The sequence below is a fragment of the Argentina anserina genome, chromosome 4 (assembly GCF_933775445.1).
Source record: "Argentina anserina chromosome 4, drPotAnse1.1, whole genome shotgun sequence".
Taxonomy (NCBI): Eukaryota; Viridiplantae; Streptophyta; class Magnoliopsida; order Rosales; family Rosaceae; genus Argentina; species Argentina anserina.
This window is the reverse complement of record NC_065875.1, coordinates 23,829,901-23,847,604: the sequence shown is the minus strand read 5'-3', so window position 1 is coordinate 23,847,604 and position 17,704 is coordinate 23,829,901. Positions and strand designations below refer to the sequence as shown.

General features: G+C 39.6%; 2 protein-coding genes across 2 annotated transcripts; both read left to right on the top strand.

Moving 5' to 3' along the window:
• The first annotated feature begins 8,000 nt into the window (after positions 1 to 8,000).
• Positions 8,001 to 9,979, top strand: LOC126792436 (cytochrome P450 CYP749A22-like). Its single transcript, XM_050518853.1, has 5 exons — positions 8,001 to 8,283; positions 8,371 to 8,591; positions 8,700 to 8,932; positions 9,038 to 9,416; positions 9,539 to 9,979. The coding sequence occupies exons 1-5, from the start codon at positions 8,013 to 8,015 to the stop codon at positions 9,977 to 9,979; spliced, it is 1,545 nt and encodes a 514-aa protein (XP_050374810.1). The 5' UTR covers positions 8,001 to 8,012.
• Positions 9,980 to 14,844: 4,865 nt separating this feature from the next.
• On the top strand, positions 14,845 to 17,286 carry LOC126792435 (cytochrome P450 CYP749A22-like). Its single transcript, XM_050518852.1, is given in 7 exon segments — positions 14,845 to 14,913; positions 15,112 to 15,219; positions 15,414 to 15,646; positions 15,804 to 16,182; positions 16,287 to 16,318; positions 16,891 to 16,931; positions 16,934 to 17,286. Coding segments are annotated over 7 exon segments (1,215 nt in total).
• Positions 17,287 to 17,704: the final 418 nt, after the last annotated feature.

The following is a 17,704-nucleotide window of genomic DNA, read 5'->3' as shown; positions in this document are numbered from 1 at the left end:
AATTTTTATATAAGAAATAATAATTAAAATGTAATAACCCGAATTTTTCGGAACTAATTATCGAGTATTTTCAATTTGTTAAACTTGTGAAATTAATTCAAAACGACAATTGGTGGTTCGCGATATTTCGAAACGAAAACAGAAACGTTCTCGGATCGTTAATTAGAAAACGTTATGTTTCCGCAACGTGAAAATCGACTTTTATTCCGTCGCTCGTTTGCAAAAACTTACTTCACGAAAGTTGTAGGGCTCGTCGATACAAGTTCGTAGACGCGTTTCGCGTTCAATTCGGAAGTCGTACGTGAAAGTTATTAACGACGGAAGTTAGTTTCCGATTTAGAAAAGGGTATAAAAGGAAACTTATCAGAAGTAGGGTTTCCATTTCTGGAAACCCACTTCTCTCCCTAACCCGCGCCTCTCTCCCTCTTCTCTCTCTTACCCCTGAGCTCTCTGTCTCTCTCTCTCTCTCTCTCTCTCTCTCCTTCACTATCAACGCCGGCGATCTCCATCAGCGGTCGTCCGTGTCACGCACCGCCGGCCCAGAAAGCATCGCGCGGCCCTCCTCAGTCGACCCCGAGGTCGACGCACCCTCACACACAGCGCCGGAGCTCCACCAACGATGCCAAGGTTCTGCGATTTCACCGACGGCATCTCAAGCTCTCCGGCGACGATCCGACGGTCCAAAAGCCCGTTTGAGGTGAGGGTTAGGCTAGGTTGATTGTTGTGATGCCTTGATGTGATTTTTGTGGTTATTTGATTCGTATTGAAGTAGATCGGAGGAGGAGGGTTTTGGGGGAGATGCCGCCGCCTTAGGCGGCGCGTGTGGTAGCATGGAGGAGGCTAGGGGCGGCGTGAGGCTGTGGGAAGGAAGAGGAGGAGGAGAGGAAGGTTTTGGGGGCGGCGGTGGCGTGCTACACGCTGGCCTTAGGCTCGGCGCGTGTGCCCCACGCGCCGCCATGTGCGGCGGCGTGTGAACAGTAATTTCAAACAGTAAATTGTAAAATTTATTTTTTACGGCGGTGAATGTAAAAATGTGATTTACGTACGGTAAATATAAAATTTATTTTACGTACGGTAAATATAAATGTAAATTACTTTCAGTAAATGTAAAAAGTAATTTCAGAAGGGTAAATCAGTAATTAATATTTACTAAGACAATATTTACATTTGAATAGTATTCATACGTACAGAAATACGTAAACAGTATGTATACGTATAGGGATACGTAATTAATGTGTATTTGTACAGAAATACGTGAATATTAATTTCGTAAAACCAGGAATTGCTGAACAATAATTTATTATTACTGTTTCGGCATTTAAGGTTTACGAAAAGATTCTAAATTATTTTCTTATCTTTTCAAGGTGATCGATAAATCAAGGAAATGAATTACCTTCGGAAATTGTGGAATTACGCTCGAGTTGATAATGTGAGTAAAATCTCACATATTTACGAATCTACCCTTGCGGAGATTTAAGATTTTGCAGAATTTTTAAGAATCGAATATGAAATGTATATGATATAGTGGATTATATATATATATATATATATATATATTGTATAAATGGTACATAGGTACATATATATATAGTTTGCTATATAATATACTGTTATGATTTTATCGTGATTATGTCATTTTGATGACGAGATTTATTTATCGAGCATGTGATTTGATTTGTACAATATGAGGTGATGATTATTGTATGTGGTTTTAACATGGAGTTTGTTAAAACTTTTTGTCTTCGGACGAGTTTTTGTCTTCGGACGTGTTTATGTCTTCGGACCAGTCTTCAGACGTGTTTGGCATGTCGGAACCTAGCCTTTGGCCAGGCGAAAGTTACGATACAGTTAGAGCTCTAGTCTGTCTGCCGGAGTACTACATGTGAGGTAACAGATGGATTATCGGCTCATGAGTACTCATATTTTTGGATGTTGGGTAGCAGGAGGTTGCCTAATATCGGCGGTGTACTACGTGAGGGGTAACAGAGGTGTACCAGCGTTCATTAGTACCCGTATTATAAATGTATTTGGATAACCATAAGGGTTGCCCAATTTCTCATGAGTAGTTTCATTTCATATATTTTTAGGACAACCAGATGGGCCGTCCATTGAGTCATGATTGCATTTATATTTGTTGATTTGTTGATTTTCGTATATATTGATATGCGAGTTATATTTTCATTTTACTCATACGAGCTGTAAAGCTTACCGGGTTTGTGTTACAATCCCGGTGCACCAATTCAATGGTGTAGGAGATAATTCCGCAGGTGTTGATTAGTGGAAATCGAGGGACAACTCTGAAGACTCGAAGTTGTTGATTATACTACTTGTGGTGAGGTTTTTATTGTAGATTTGTGTGAGAACTTGTGAAGATTTATTTGTGGGTTTTGTGAGAGATTGTGAGGATTATTACATTTTCATTTTATGTAATGTTGGATTGTAAATTTGGTTTGTAATAATTGGTTTGTCTGAGTTGTATTGTGAACTCAGTATTGATCCGCTGTGACATTTTAAATGATTTCGATTTCATTGAGATTGTTTTGGTGTTTCACGACTTTGAAATTTTGAGTTTTTATGCTCGAAATTTTGTGGTCGTTACAAAATTCAATAATGAGTTTGATTTGTTATTTTTAGTTTATTACAAATAAAAGAGAATTTATGTGTTGCTGTGACATCAGATTTTTAATTTCTTTTTAAATTTCTTATTTTTAAAATTTTAATTTTATATGAATCAAGCCGGCTCAATTTAAGTTCGAGCTCGTCTAATAAAATGAGTCGACCCGAGCTCAGCTCGAGCTTTTTCAAGCCAAGCCGAGTTGAACTTAAACATGAAGCACAAAAATCAAATTTTAGCCCAGCTCGAAATCGTTGGAACCTAACATACGTCACCCGTTGGAACCTAAATTTTAGCCCTAACATTCACAGCTTGAACATGACCAAACGTCACCCGTTGGAACCTAACATCATTTGGATCTCCAGCACCGATTACCGCTTGAGAGCAGTCAGACCCGGCCAGCTCCAGATTTTCCATCTTATAAACCCGGCCGCAAGCATCCGACAGTCCGCGTAATGAGAACTCGATACTTTTTACGACCTTCAACCTTCATTCTGTTTCTTTTGAGAATAGTACTAGACAACTTGCTTAAGTAAGTTGTGAATGAAGTTTTCATTGATTAACAAAAAAAGTAAGCTGTGAATGTTAGGGAACTAAAGTGTACTTCAGTTAGTTTGTGTTGGCCTCAACTTCGTCACCATTGAAGCATAGATTGCTCTCTCAATGATTCTGCAATAGCAGATTACAATTCCCAGTCAACCTCCATATGTTAGCTTATAGATCTGTTACTGATTATACAATTATCAGGAATAAGGCATCTGCTATTCTTGCTCTCCAGTTCATTTTCATTAGATTTGGATGCTTAGCTTGAATGTACGTGTTGTGTATATATATGGTACGGTTCAGGTTCATTGTTGGTACTTGAATAGCTTAATGTACACAAGACTACCTTATTTCTAAACTTCCCCACTTGTTTATGTAGTTATAAACTGCATAATTTCCCACTTGCATACATGTATTAAAGCAAACTCACACAAACTATACAAGCATCCTCGAGTCTTTGACCATTTTAAAACGCTACTAGTATAACTTGGTCTCCTCTGCATGATGCCATTAACGTTTTGTACAGCTAACTAACTAGCTTGAATCTCGCAAGTCACAAGTCTTCTTTTCAGAAATGTACATTACTTGGATCAATGGGGTTCGTCGACTTTCTATATATATATGTTGCCTGGTTTTGCTACACCTTGTTTCAGAAATGTACATTACTTGGATCAATGGGGTTCTTCGACTTTCTATATACTAGCTTGAATCTCGCAAGTCACAAGTCTTCTTTTCAGAAATGTACATTACTTGGATCAATGGGGTTCGTCGACTTTCTATATATATATGTTGCCTGGTTTTGCTACACCTTGTTTCAGAAATGTACATTACTTGGATCAATGGGGTTCTTCGACTTTCTATATATATATATATATATATATATATATATATATATATATATATATATGTTGCCTGGTTTTGCTACACCTTGTTTCTATATAGCCTTCTGTACGCTGATCGACATTTATGGATAAGCCAATACAACTAAGCATAGATACTTAGATGTACGAGCAACATGCACACGCAAATAAACAATTCCTATCAGATGAACTGCACTCTTGCATAAGCTGGATCCTGTTAATTTCCAATATTCTCAGATATGAACTCAATTGACTTACCAAATTCCGTTCTTGTTGGAGATGAGAGATCACACATCTAAGAAGTGATAAATAAAATAGAGATTATAAGTGGGTAGATAATAACCAATTATACCGAGGCATTTTGTGATTAAAACCCAACACCTGTGAGGTGGCTAAGTTGGGACAATATCGGTATAGTTGGTCAATGGGCTACGCTTGTCGCTGTTTAATATGGTATCAGAGCGGTCCCTCTCCAGTCGCGCCTCCAATCTGTCGTGGGCTCGAGTTGGGTGTCACTTTGTCATGGGCCCATGATGGGTGCCATTATCATGTCATCGGAGGGTTTTCCGATTGGATGGTCACCAAGTGTCGTTGGTTACTAGAACTTTGTTTATTTCATCCCAGTATGTGGGATGTTAATCTATCACGCGCAGACCTAAAAATTAGGTTGCAGGTGAGGGGGCGTGTTGGAGAGGAGAGATCTCACATCTAAAAAGTGACAAATAAAATAAAGATTATAAGTATGTTTATAATAACCAATTGTACCGAGGCCTTTTGTGATTAAAACCCAACACATGTGAGGTGGCTAAGTTGAGACAATATCGGTACAGTTAATCAATAGGCCACGCTTGTCGTTATTTAACAGTTCTTCCAAATGCTAAACTACTATCAATTCTCTATATTGTAGGCAGCTAAATTAGTTTTAGAATATTTTCAGCTGACTATCTATTTTAGATCATCAACTATCTTAGAGCGCATATTTATTTATTTTTTTACGAAATTATAGCAGCTAACTCTATTTTGATTGTTGGCTATCACGCGCTCTAAATTAGAGCGAGATGCAGCTCTTTATTACGTTTCTGAATTCAAATCATTCTTTTTTACTAACATTATGTAGAATATAAATGCATTCGAACTAGCCAATGACTTTTAAGCTGTTATAGCATATCCAACATAATATGTATATTAGAGAAAAGTGAAATTTTAGAAAAATTTGCCTAATTCCATTCTCTAGAATAAAGAAAGAGATCTCTACATTTATACCATACGAAAATTTTGCATAATCATATTTGCTGCAGTTTCTCAGATGACTCAAGCTTCAATCACAACCAATCAAAGCTATTTAAAACATGTAAAATTTATGGTTATAGTATTTATGTCATGACCCCAAAATTTCGAGTATGAAACTCTAATTTCGAAGTAATGAAAAACTCTAAAACAATCTCAATAAATAGAAATCATTTTAATGTCACGGTGGATCATCTCTGAGTTCAAAATACAACTCAGACAAACCGATTTTTACAAACCAAATTTATAATTTGACATTATAACAAATGGAAATGTATAAATACTCACAAAATCCTCACAAAAATCCACACAAAATAGGATAAAACAACTTCAAGTCTTCAGAGTTGTCATTCGATTTCCACTAACCGACACCTGCAGAATTATCCCATACACCATTGAATAGGTGCACCGGGATTATAAACACAAACCCGGTAAGCTTTGTAACTTGTATGATTAAAAACAACAAATACAACTCGCATAAAAATATATATACAAAAATCCACAAATCAACAATTATAAATGCTCTCATAACTCATTAGACGGCCCATCTGGTTGTCTAATAATGTGACAATATTTATGCTCATGAGAAGTTGGGCAACCCCTCTGTTTACCCAAATGCATTTATAATACGGGTACTCATGAGCGCTGGTACCCTTCTATTACCCCTCATGTAGTACACCGCCGACATTGGACAACCATCTGTTACCCAATATCAAAAATATATGGGTACTCATAAGCCGATAACCCATATGTTACCTCATATGCAGTACCCCGGCAGACAGACTAGAGCTCTAACTGTATCGTAACTTTCGCTCGGCCAAATGCTAGGTTCCGACATGTCAAACACGTCCGAAGACTGGTCCGAAGACATAACTCGTCTGAAGACCTAAAACACGTCCGAAGACAATCACGTTTTAACAAAACTCAATGTTAAAACCACGTACAATAATCATCATGTCATATTGTACAAATCAATTCACATGCTCGATATATAAATCTCATTACCAAAATGAACATATTCACGACGAAATCATGACAGTATATAATATAGCAAATTATATATATGTACCTATTTACCATTTATACAAATATAGATTCCACTATATCATATGCATGTCATATTTCATTCTTAAAAATTCTGCATAATCTTGAATCTCCGCAATGGTAGATTCGTAAATGTGAGATTTACCATTCATGTATTTACTATTCATGTATTAATGTACAATACATATCAATTACGTATTCATGTACGAATACATAATGTTTACGTATTTTTGTACGAATGCATACTATTCACTCGTAAAATACTGTCTCAGTAAATAATAATTACCAATTTCGCCTTCCGAAATTACATTTACATTTACTGAACGTAAGTTATATTTACATTTACCGTACGTAAAATAAATTTACATTTACAGTACGTAAATCACTTTTTACATCCACCGAACGTAAAAGTAAATTTTTACAAAATTACTGTTTGAATTCACTGTTCACGCGACGCCGCACGTGGCGGTGAGTTGAGTACACGCGCCACCTCCGGCGCTCACGCGCCACTCACTGTGGCAGTGCGTGGGGCCCACGGGCCGATCCTAACACCGGCGCGTAGCACGCCACCGCTGCCCCTAATCTCTTCCTTTCTTCTCCCTCTTCCTCCCCACGGCCTCACACCGTGCCTAGTCTCCTCCCTCACCCACACGCGCCGCCTAAGGCGGTGGTAACCTCACCTACTCCTCCGATCCTCCACAAATTTATCCAAAAACACACCAACAACATCAGAACCACACAAATCGATCAACCCTTACCTAGTTCCAGTCGTGGGAGCACCGGAGAGTCGCCGGAGTGAGCTTGACAGTGGCGGAGGGAACACAGCAACTTTGACGACATAGCGCGGCTTCACGGCGGCGAGGCAAGGCGCGGCGAGCTCCAAGGTAGCTTAGGTGAGCCGTGCGGTGCTCCTGGGACTGGCGGTGTGTGACACGGACGGCCGGAGGGGCCGATCGCTGGTGATGGTTTTTCGAGAGAGGGAGAGAACTCGGGGGAAGAGAGAGAGAAAGGAGAGAGGTGGAGTGAGAGGAGAGAGAGAGAGGGGTTTCCAAAAATAGAAACCCTAATCTGAAAAATGTCCTTTTTATACTAGTTTCTAAAATCGGAAACTAACTTCCGACGTTAATAACTTTCACGTCCGACGTCTGATTCGAACGCATGATGCGTCCAGGAACTCGTATCGACGAGCTCTACAACTTTTGTGAATGAAGTTTTCACAACCGAGCGACGAAATGAAAGTCGATTCTCACGTCGCGGAAACGTAACGTTTTTCTAAATCGAAGTTCCGATAACGTTTCCGTTTTCGATTTCCGACGTCCCAAAGCGACACAAACACGATTTATGAATTTCACAAACTTATAAATTTAAAAACAATCCAATAATCGATCCGAAAAAAGTGGCTTATTACAATTTAAGAACGTAAAATATTAATATTGTAATAAATGAAGAAAATTTTAAGATAAGAAAGCTATATGAGCATAATTTTTTTAGAGATTTTGAATTTAACTTTTCTATTTATAAATATTTTAGAGAATCTATTGAAGATGCTCTAATATGACTACTAAATGACTAGCATTGCTAAATATGCTCAAGCCTCTCAGCCTATATATTCAAATGATTCTAAACTAGGAGGTACAGCGAAAAAAGTCTCTCTTGTTTAAGGCATGGTGATCGCTACTCTTTCAAGTTTTCTGTGTCTCTTGTTTCTAGCAGCTTTGATCTTCAAAATCTTTCACAAAATATGGTGGATTCCGAACCGTGTACAGAGGTTGATGGCTTCGCAGGGAATCAGAGGACCTCGCTACCGACTTCTCCATGGAAATATCAAAGAAGTCTCCAACCTGAGCAAGGAAGCCATGAGCAGACCCTTGGATTTGTCACACAACATATTACCGGTAGTTCTACCTCATGTTCATGCATGGACCAAAATGTATGGTATGTATCTGCATATTCTCGAGTCAGCTATAATTTTGTGCAGGTATAAGAATAAAATTAGACTTTGGTGTTGCAACTTGCAAACAGGGAAGAATTACCTTCAGTGGCATGGTACTGTGGCTCAGCTGGTGGTGACGGAGGCCAAGTTATGCAAGGAGATACTCGGTAATAAAGATGGATTCTACCTGAAACCCGACTTCAGAACTTTTACAAAGGTATTTGGGAATGGTCTTCAAAACTTGGAAGGTGAAAGATGGGTGAAATCGCGAAAGTTGGCGAACCAGGCCTTCCATGGAGAAAGCTTAAAAGTAAGCTGTTACTGTAGTTACTCATAATTCGTTCCTCTCATTTCCATGGAATGTGGTTTATGTGTTGATGTGCTATGGCGGTATTGTTAATTTTGTACGTTTTAACAGAATATGATTCCAGACATGATTGCTAGTACCAACACGATGCTAGACAGGTGGAAAAGCCATGATGAAAGGAAAGAAATGGATGTGCATGAAGAATTCAGATTATTATCTTCAGAATTGATATCTAGGACAGCATTTGGCAGCAGCTACGTAGAAGGGAAGAACATTTTTGATAAGTTGATGAGATTAAGCTTATTACTCAAAAATGATTTCAATATCAAGTTCCCAGGCTTCAGGTACGCATTTTTATTAATTCCAACAGTCAAAGTACTATATATTACGTACTTGGAGAACAGTTGTCACTACTCAGATTTGTGATTGTCACTTGATATATATGGCAGCAAGCTTTTCAGAACCAGCAATGATACTGTATCAGATAGGCTTGTGAAAGAAATAAGCGACTCCATCAGGGGGATCGTGAAGAAAAGAGAAGACAAGGAAATGAATCGGGAAGATGGGAGCTTCGGGAGTGATTTTCTTGGTTTACTTTTGAAGGCTCATCATGATACCAACAACATTCAGAGGATTTCAGTGGACGATTTGATAGATGAGTGCAAGTCATTTTACTTTGTTGGACATGAAACCAGTAACAATTTGCTTTCGTGGACTGTCTTCCTTCTGGCACTTCATACTGATTGGCAAGAGAAAGGAAGAGAGGAAGTCATTCAAATATTTAACAAACAGATTCCGAATCCTGAGGGCCTTTCCAAACTGAAAACAGTAAGGAACTCGATCATTATTACACCGCTTGCCTTAATTGGGAGACTTGTTTGCTTTTCAAATATCAAATGCGTCCTGACATCCTCTCACATGGCTTTATTCATTTTCATTTATGTACGTAGATGAGCATGATCTTGAATGAATCCCTTAGGCTATATACTCCAGCTGTTACTGGCGCGAGGCGACTTGAAAACGATGTTAGACTGGGCAAGCTCATTGTTCCTTCTACTGTTGAGTTGATCATTCCTTATCTGGCACTTCATCATGAGCCTGACTCCTGGGGACAAGACGCACAACTGTTCAAACCAGAAAGATTCTCTGAAGGAGTTGCGAAAGCTACAAAAAACAGCATAGTAACGTTCATACCATTTGGAATGGGACCAAGAATTTGTGTTGGCCAAAATTTCGCCACCTTTGAAGCCAAGATTGCTCTATCAATGATGCTGCAACGCTACTCCTTCACCCTTTCCCCTGGTTATGTTCACTCACCATTAAGGACCATTTCACTTCGCCCACGGCATGGAGTTCAAGTAATGCTCCACTCACTGAACTTTGAGGACTGAAGAGGTAATCCAAAAAACCTTCACATATATGTTGGCTAAGAAACCTGCAATTGATTGAACAATAATAAGGAATAAGGCATCGTCCTGATTTGTTCTTCTAAATTAGCCCCCTAAATTCGTTTCTCATAAATAGTTTCTTCTTCTTTATTGTGTTTTGTATACGGGAGGTTCTAGGCTTCTAGCTATTCCTTCGAAGTCACTACTCTACATGTGTACCTCTAATAGTTTTCTATTTTTCTTTGATTTTGTCAACGCGATGAGTCCTAAATGTAAAATTATCACATGGAAATAAATAATATACTATATGATCCAAAACTTCCTGTGCATGTTTCTATATACAGCCGCATTGCCTCAAAAAAAAAGGTTCAAGAGTCAAGAGACTCAAGACCAATATTGCAGCAAATTAAGAAGGGCCTGATGAATCTGATTCCACTTAATAATAAGATCAAGTATGGCGGTTGATCTTAGCGTGGTAACCGTTGCTTCATTACGTAGAGTAATGACGCTTTCAGCTTTCTCTTCTGTTTAGTTTCGAAGAGACAAAATGACTTCGGAAGAAATTGTAACCAGTTTTTCAATCAGTAATCTGTTGCTCTTCTCTCTCGTAGTTGTAACGACCCTAAAATTTTGAGCATAAAAACTCAAAATTTCAAAGTCGTTAAACACCAAAACAATCTCAATGAATCGAAATCATTTAAAATGCCACAGCGGATCATCTCTGAGTTTAAAATACAACTCAGTCAAACCGATTATTACAAACCAAATTATAATTCGACATTATAACAAATAGAAATGTATAATCCTCACAAGAAAGTAGCACAAAATCCTCACATAAGCTGGAACTAAATATCTTCAAGTCCTCTAAGCGGTCCGTCAATTCCAGCTAATCCACACCTGCGTAGTATCCACTACACCATCAAATTGGTGCACCGGGATTGTAAACACAAATCCGGTAAGCTTTACAGCTCGTATGAGTAAAAACAACAATAAAACTCGCATATCAATATATACGAAAATCCACAAAAACATCAAATATAAATGCACTCATGAGTCGATGGACGGCCCGTCTGGTTGTCCAAAATATGAAAACGAAAGTGCTTATGAGAAATTGGGCAACCCTTCTGGTTATCCAAATGCATTTATAATATGGGTACTAATGAACGCTGGTACACATCTGTTACCCCTCACGTAGTACACCGCCGATATTGGGCAACCACCTGCTACCCAACATCCAAAAATATGAGTACTCATGAGCCGATAACCACCTGTTACCTCACATGCAGTACTCCGGCAGACAAACTAGAGCTCTAACTGTATCGTAACTTTCGCCCGGCCAAAGGCTAGGTTCCGACTTGCCAAACACATACAATAATCTCACATCATATTGTACAAAAATCAAGTCCGAAGACAAATCAACATTTTAACAAACTCCATGTTAAAATCACGTACAATAATCTCACATCATATTGTACAAATCAAAATCACATGCTTGATATACAATCTCGTCATCAAAATGACATCATCACGATAAAATCATAACAGTATATTATATAGCAACCTATATATATGTACATATTTACCATTTATACAATATATATATAATCCGCTATATCATATATATGTCATATTTCATAAACACGTCCAAAGACAAAATGTTTTAACAAACACCATGTTAAAACCACGTACAATAATCACACCTCATATTGTACAAATTAAATCACATGCTCAATATTTAATTTTCGTCATCGAAATGACCAATTCCAATGAATTCATAACAGTATATAATATAGAAAACTATATATATATGTACTTATTACCATTTATACAATATATATGTAATCCACTATATCGTATACATGTCGTAATTCAATATTAAAAACTCTTGCAACATCTTAAATCTCCACAAGGGTAGATTCGCAAATATGTGAGATTTTACTCACCTTCCTTCCTGCGTGCAACTTCCACGACACTGTAAGTAATTTCTTCACTTGTTTCGTCAGTCACCTAATAGCATGATAAATGCTTAGAAAATGATACTTAAAATACCAGGTGACGATTCTAGTACAACTAAATGTTGTTCATAAAACATTGTTCACAGAACACTGTTCATGATTTACTAATCACAGTTTTAAACTAAAACACTGTTCACATTTACTGTTTTTAACAAAACATTGTTCACAGTTACTGTTTGTCATGACACTGTTCACTGTTTTACCAAAAACATTGTTCACATTTACTGTTGCAGAACACTATTCACAGTACTGTTCATGCGGCGTCACTTTTTCCCGACCGCCACCAATCATCACCACATTTCACCACCACAACCTAAACAACATTTCCAACAACTTTCTAGTTGACACCAAGGTCTAAATCCAAGCCTAAATAGTCCAAACGACGAAAAACATAAATTCGGCACTATTCACAGACCCTAGAAATTGAAATTCTTGATTCGGGTACTTACACTTCGATTTGGCTCGATTCCTTTTTTGGGAATGTTGCTGGGACTGAGACAAGCAAAACCCCCTAAGAATCTCGAGTTATGGTGGCCGGAGGAGGCGGCGCCGACACAGCAGTAACTTCCGGCAGTTGCTGCACCGTGTGTGGTTGTCGCCGGAGTGCAAGGCGTAGCCTAAAAGATGGAGATCGTCGAGCCCGTCAGTTTGATAGGTGGCACGACACGAGGCGACGTCGGATGGTGTAGAAATTGGCCTGAGAAGATTTTTTGGTCGGGTGAACAGTACCCGAGCTCAGGTGAACAGTAACCGAGCTGATTTTTTTTTGAAAAAAAAACTGATTTTCTGATTTTTAATCTCCTCTCCTTCCTTTTATATTATTTCCAAAATCGGAAACCAAACTTCCGTTACTAACAACTTCCACATACGACATCTGATTAACGCGTGCTGCACGTCTACGAATTTGTATTGATGAATTCTACGACTTTCGTGAAGAAAGTTTCCTGAAAAGAGTGACGGATTAAAACTTAAAAGTCGACTCTTGGGTCAAATGAACTTAATCAAATAACACTCATTTGGCTCTTGAAACCAATTTCTACTTCGAACAACGACAAAATAAAATGCGTAAAATGTGAATTTAATCAAATTATAATTCCCTTAATTTCTGATAAATTAAAAAAAATGGTATTGAAAATTTGGGTTATTACAGTAGTTCTAATCTTCAACATCTTTCGCAAAATATGGTGGATTCCTACTCGCCTACAGAAGTTTTTGGCTTCTCAGGGAATCAAAGGTCCTTACACTTATCCATGGAAACAACAAACAAGCATGGTTCTAAAAATCTCCGCCTAGGCGCTAGACGGTGCCTCACGAACAACACTGGTGCTCCCCAAGGTGAAACACTAGGTCTAATGAATCCTTGGTCCAATAGCCTATCTATCTGAATCTTTAATTTTTTAAGCTCGTTTTGCCCCATCCTATAAGGCGCATTTGACACAGGTATTGTACTGGGTATAACATCAATGCAAAAATCAACAACTCTCCGAGGAGGTAAACCCGGTATCTCCTGAAACACTTCACCATACTCGGATACTACAACAATGTCTGTGATAGCTACTTCCTGATCCACAGACTCCACATGTGTCAAGACTCTTGCTCTCATGACATTATCTGACTTGAGGCAACGATAACGAAAAACTGGCTCCCCAAGACTATAGAAAAACACTACCATGTCAAAGCAATCGATCAAAGCATGTTGTGGCCTCAACCAATCAATTCCTTAGATCACATTATAGGTGTGGTCCGGAATCACTATCAAAGAAGCATAGAATTCTCTACCTCCGATCGCAATAGGACAAGCCTTGCAGATTGTCTCCAGTTCGAGAGACACTCCAAGAGGTGAAGTGACACATAAAGAGCTTCCAAGAGATGTAGAAATCAAACCTAACACCTCCACTACCGAGCTAGCAATAAAAGAGTGTGATGCTCCTGTATCAAATAGTACTCTAGCAAGGTAGTTAAAAATAGATAAGGTACATTTTACTCATGTATCCCGCTGACCCACCGCAAACACTCTAGCTTGGCCCACAGGTAACTGCCTCTGCTGATGTTCCTGTCTACCCTGATGAAGTCGGTTGTAGTCTCTAGCCATATGTTTCGCTTGCCCACACCTAAAACTGTAATAACCCGATTTTTTCCTGAATGATTATTGGATTGATTTTAAATTTATAAAGTTTGTGAAACTCATTAAATGTGTTTGTGTCGCCTTGCGACATCGGAAATCGAAAACGGAAACATTATCGGAACGTTTATTTAGAAAAACGTTACGTTTCCGCGACGTGAGTATCGACTTTTATTCCGTCACTCGTTTGCGAAAACTTCATTCACGAAAGTTGTAGAGCTCGTCGATACGAATTCGTAGACATATTACGCGTTCGAATCGGTCGTCGGACGTGAAAGTTATTAACGACGGAAGTTAGTTTCCAATTTTGGAGGGGGGTATAAAATGAAACTTTTCAGAAGTAGAGTTTCCATTTTCGGAAACCCTCTTCTCCCCTCAAACCCGCGCCTCCCTTTTCTCTCTCCCTCTCTTCTCTCTCTCCCACCCCGAGCCCTCTCTTCCTTCGGCGCCGATCTCGCACCTCCGAGGGACGTGTTCCTCACCGCTGGCACCAACGTCCTCACAGGCTCGACTCCACCCTCCTCTGAGCAAGACGCAATCCATCTCACTGCCGTGAAGCCTCGCCGCACCTCACCGAACCCAACACGACTGGTCTAAGCTCTCCGACGAGCTCTGGCGCTCCCAAGGCCGGGAATAGGTGAGGTTTCGACAATATTGGATGTTGTGATTGTTGTTGTGTGAATTTGGGTTGTTTTGGATGAATTGTGAAGGAGATCGGAGTAGGGGATGGAATGGTGAACACCGCCACCTTAGGCGCGTGTGGGGGCGTGGAGTGGCCTAGAGGCGGTTTAGGGTTTAGGGTTTAGGGTTTAGGGTGGGGAGGTAGGGGAGAATGAGAGGAGGAGAAATGAGACGGCGGTGGCGTGCTACGCGCCGGTCGTAGGCTCGGCGCGTGGGCCCCACGCGCTGCCACAGTGAGTGGCGCTTGAGCACCACCCGCAGTCGCCGGAGGTGGCGCATGAACCCCAAGTTAGTGAAGGAGATTCTCAACAACAAAGATATATGTGAAGAAGCTATTGGGAGACAGCATTTCCATGGCAGTAGGTGAAAAATGGTCAAAATTGAGAAAGCTTTCCAACCATGCCTTCCATGGAGACAGCTTAAAAGTAAGTTCCTTTCTTGCATTTATCCCTGACTTGTATGTGAATAAATAATACTACTTGGTACTTACTGGTGACTGTTGACCCTCGCAAAAATTTGTGTAGTAGCAGACTATTAGGTAGTAGTACTTATCTCAACTGTGTAAAAGAAAGGGCAATTGTAGGACAATCTGCTAAGTGATTCTGCTCGGTTTTGCTAGAATATGATTCCAGACATGATAGCTAGTGCTGAGACAATGCTTGAAGGGTGGAAAAAGCATGAAGAAAAAGAGATTGAGGTGTGTGAACATTTTAGGTTGTTCACTTCAGAAGTGATTTCAAGGACAGCATTTGGTAGCAATTATTTAGAAGGGATGGATATTTTTGACATGTTGATGAAGTTAAGCTCCTTGATATTCAGAAACTCTCACAACTTCAGGGTTCCTGGCATCAGGTACCTTCCTCTATATTGAAAGAATTGATTTTCCTTTAGTTACTTGTGAATCTTATTATTTATATGGTGGACTGTATTACTTAAATGAAGATAAACTTATATGATATCAACTGCTGAGTGTTGTTACCTCTCAATACTGTTAAATTCAAAATTGCAGCATGTTGTATAAAACAAGTGATGAGAAAGAATCAGAGAAGCTTGAGAAAGGAATACAGGACACCATTTTAGAAATTGTTAAGAAAAGAGAAGGGGAGGCGGTGACCGGAGAAGAAGACAGCTTTGGGACTGATTTTCTTGGTTTACTTTTGAAGGCTCACCATAATGCGGATAACAAACAGAGGATCTCGGTGAACGAATTGGTTGAAGAGTGCAAGACGTTTTACTTTGCTGGACAAGATACCACTAACTCTTTGCTTGTTTGGACTGTCTTTCTTCTGGTTCTCCATCCGGACTGGCAGGAGGAAGCGAGAAAGGAAGTACTGCATTTATTCAGCAAACAACCACCAAATCCCGATGGCCTTGCCAAACTGAAAACAGTAAGAAAGGATAAGAACTCTGTCCTCAGTTATATCTTTGTCTAATGGGAGAAGAAATGTTCCATTCATCCTGAGCTGCTGTTTATATTTTGTTTTCCATGCAGATGAGTATGATCTTCAATGAGTCTCTGAGGCTATATCTGTTAAACAGCGACAAGCGTGGTCCGTGGACCAACTGTACCGATATTGTCCAAACTTAATCACCTCACAGGTGTTGGGTTTTAATCACAAAAGTCCTCGGTACAATTGGTTATTATCCACCCACTTATAAGCTTTATTTTCTTTGTCACTTCTTAGATGTGGGATCTCTCCTCTCCAACACGCCCCCTCATGTGCAACCTAATTTTTAGGTCTGCACGTGACAGATTAACATCCCACATACTGGGATGAAAGAAACTAAGGTCCAGTAACTAACGACACTTAGTGGCCATCCAATCGGAAATCCTCCGATGACATGATAAAGTGGCACCCAACTCGGGCCCACAAAAGATCGCAAACGCGACTGGAGAAGGACCCGCTCTGATACCATGTTAAACAGCGACAAGCGTGGCCCGTGGACCAACTGTACCGATATTGTCCAAACTTAGCCACCTCACAGGTGTTGGGTTTTAATCACAAAAGGTCTCGGTACAATTGGTTATTATTCACCCACTTATAAGCTTTATTTTCTTTGTCACTTCTTAGATGTGGGATCTCTCCTCTCCAACAATATCCTCCAGTTATAAGCCTCGTACGAAGAGTGGATAAGGAGTTAAATTGGGAAACCTCACTGTTCCTTCTAATGTTGAAATACTTGTCCCAAATCTAGCACTTCATCATGAACCTCAGTTCTGGGGACAAGATGTGAATGTTTTCAAACCGGATAGATTCTCCGAAGGTGTTGCTAGTGCTACTAACAACAACATGGCTGCATTCTTACCCTTTGGAATGGGACCTAGAACTTGTGTTGGTCTCAACTTTTCCACCACAGAAGCAAAGATCGCTCTTTCAGTGATTTTACAACGGTACTCCTTCACCCTTTCCCCAGCCTATGTCCACTCCCCCTTTCAGTTTCTCACAGTTCGTCCCCAGCATGGACTTCAAGTTATTTTACACTCACTCTGAGCAGCGAAGACCATAATTCTCCTCAAAATCTTGCATTCCATGCATCCATAGCATACTAGTATAGCCTATGAAAGAAACATAGCCATTGGTATTCAACTGACACACCGGTCATTTGCTTACCGGCCTGTTATGGTTAGGAGACTCTTTGGAGAATTTTTCATCTGTATAACATCATAATGAACTACCTTACTCCAGGGCATACTCTTTTTTGTCACATATTTTTTTTGTTTGTGGACAATGGTATTTGGATCGGGGGATGGCAATGTATAGCTAGAAATCATGAACCGTATGTGACCCGCTGGAACCTAACATCATTTGGATCTCCAGCACCGAATACCACAGCAGTGAGACCCGGCCGGCTTCAGATTTTCCATCATTTGGATCAGGGCACTCCTTCATTTAGTGTCATCAAGATATG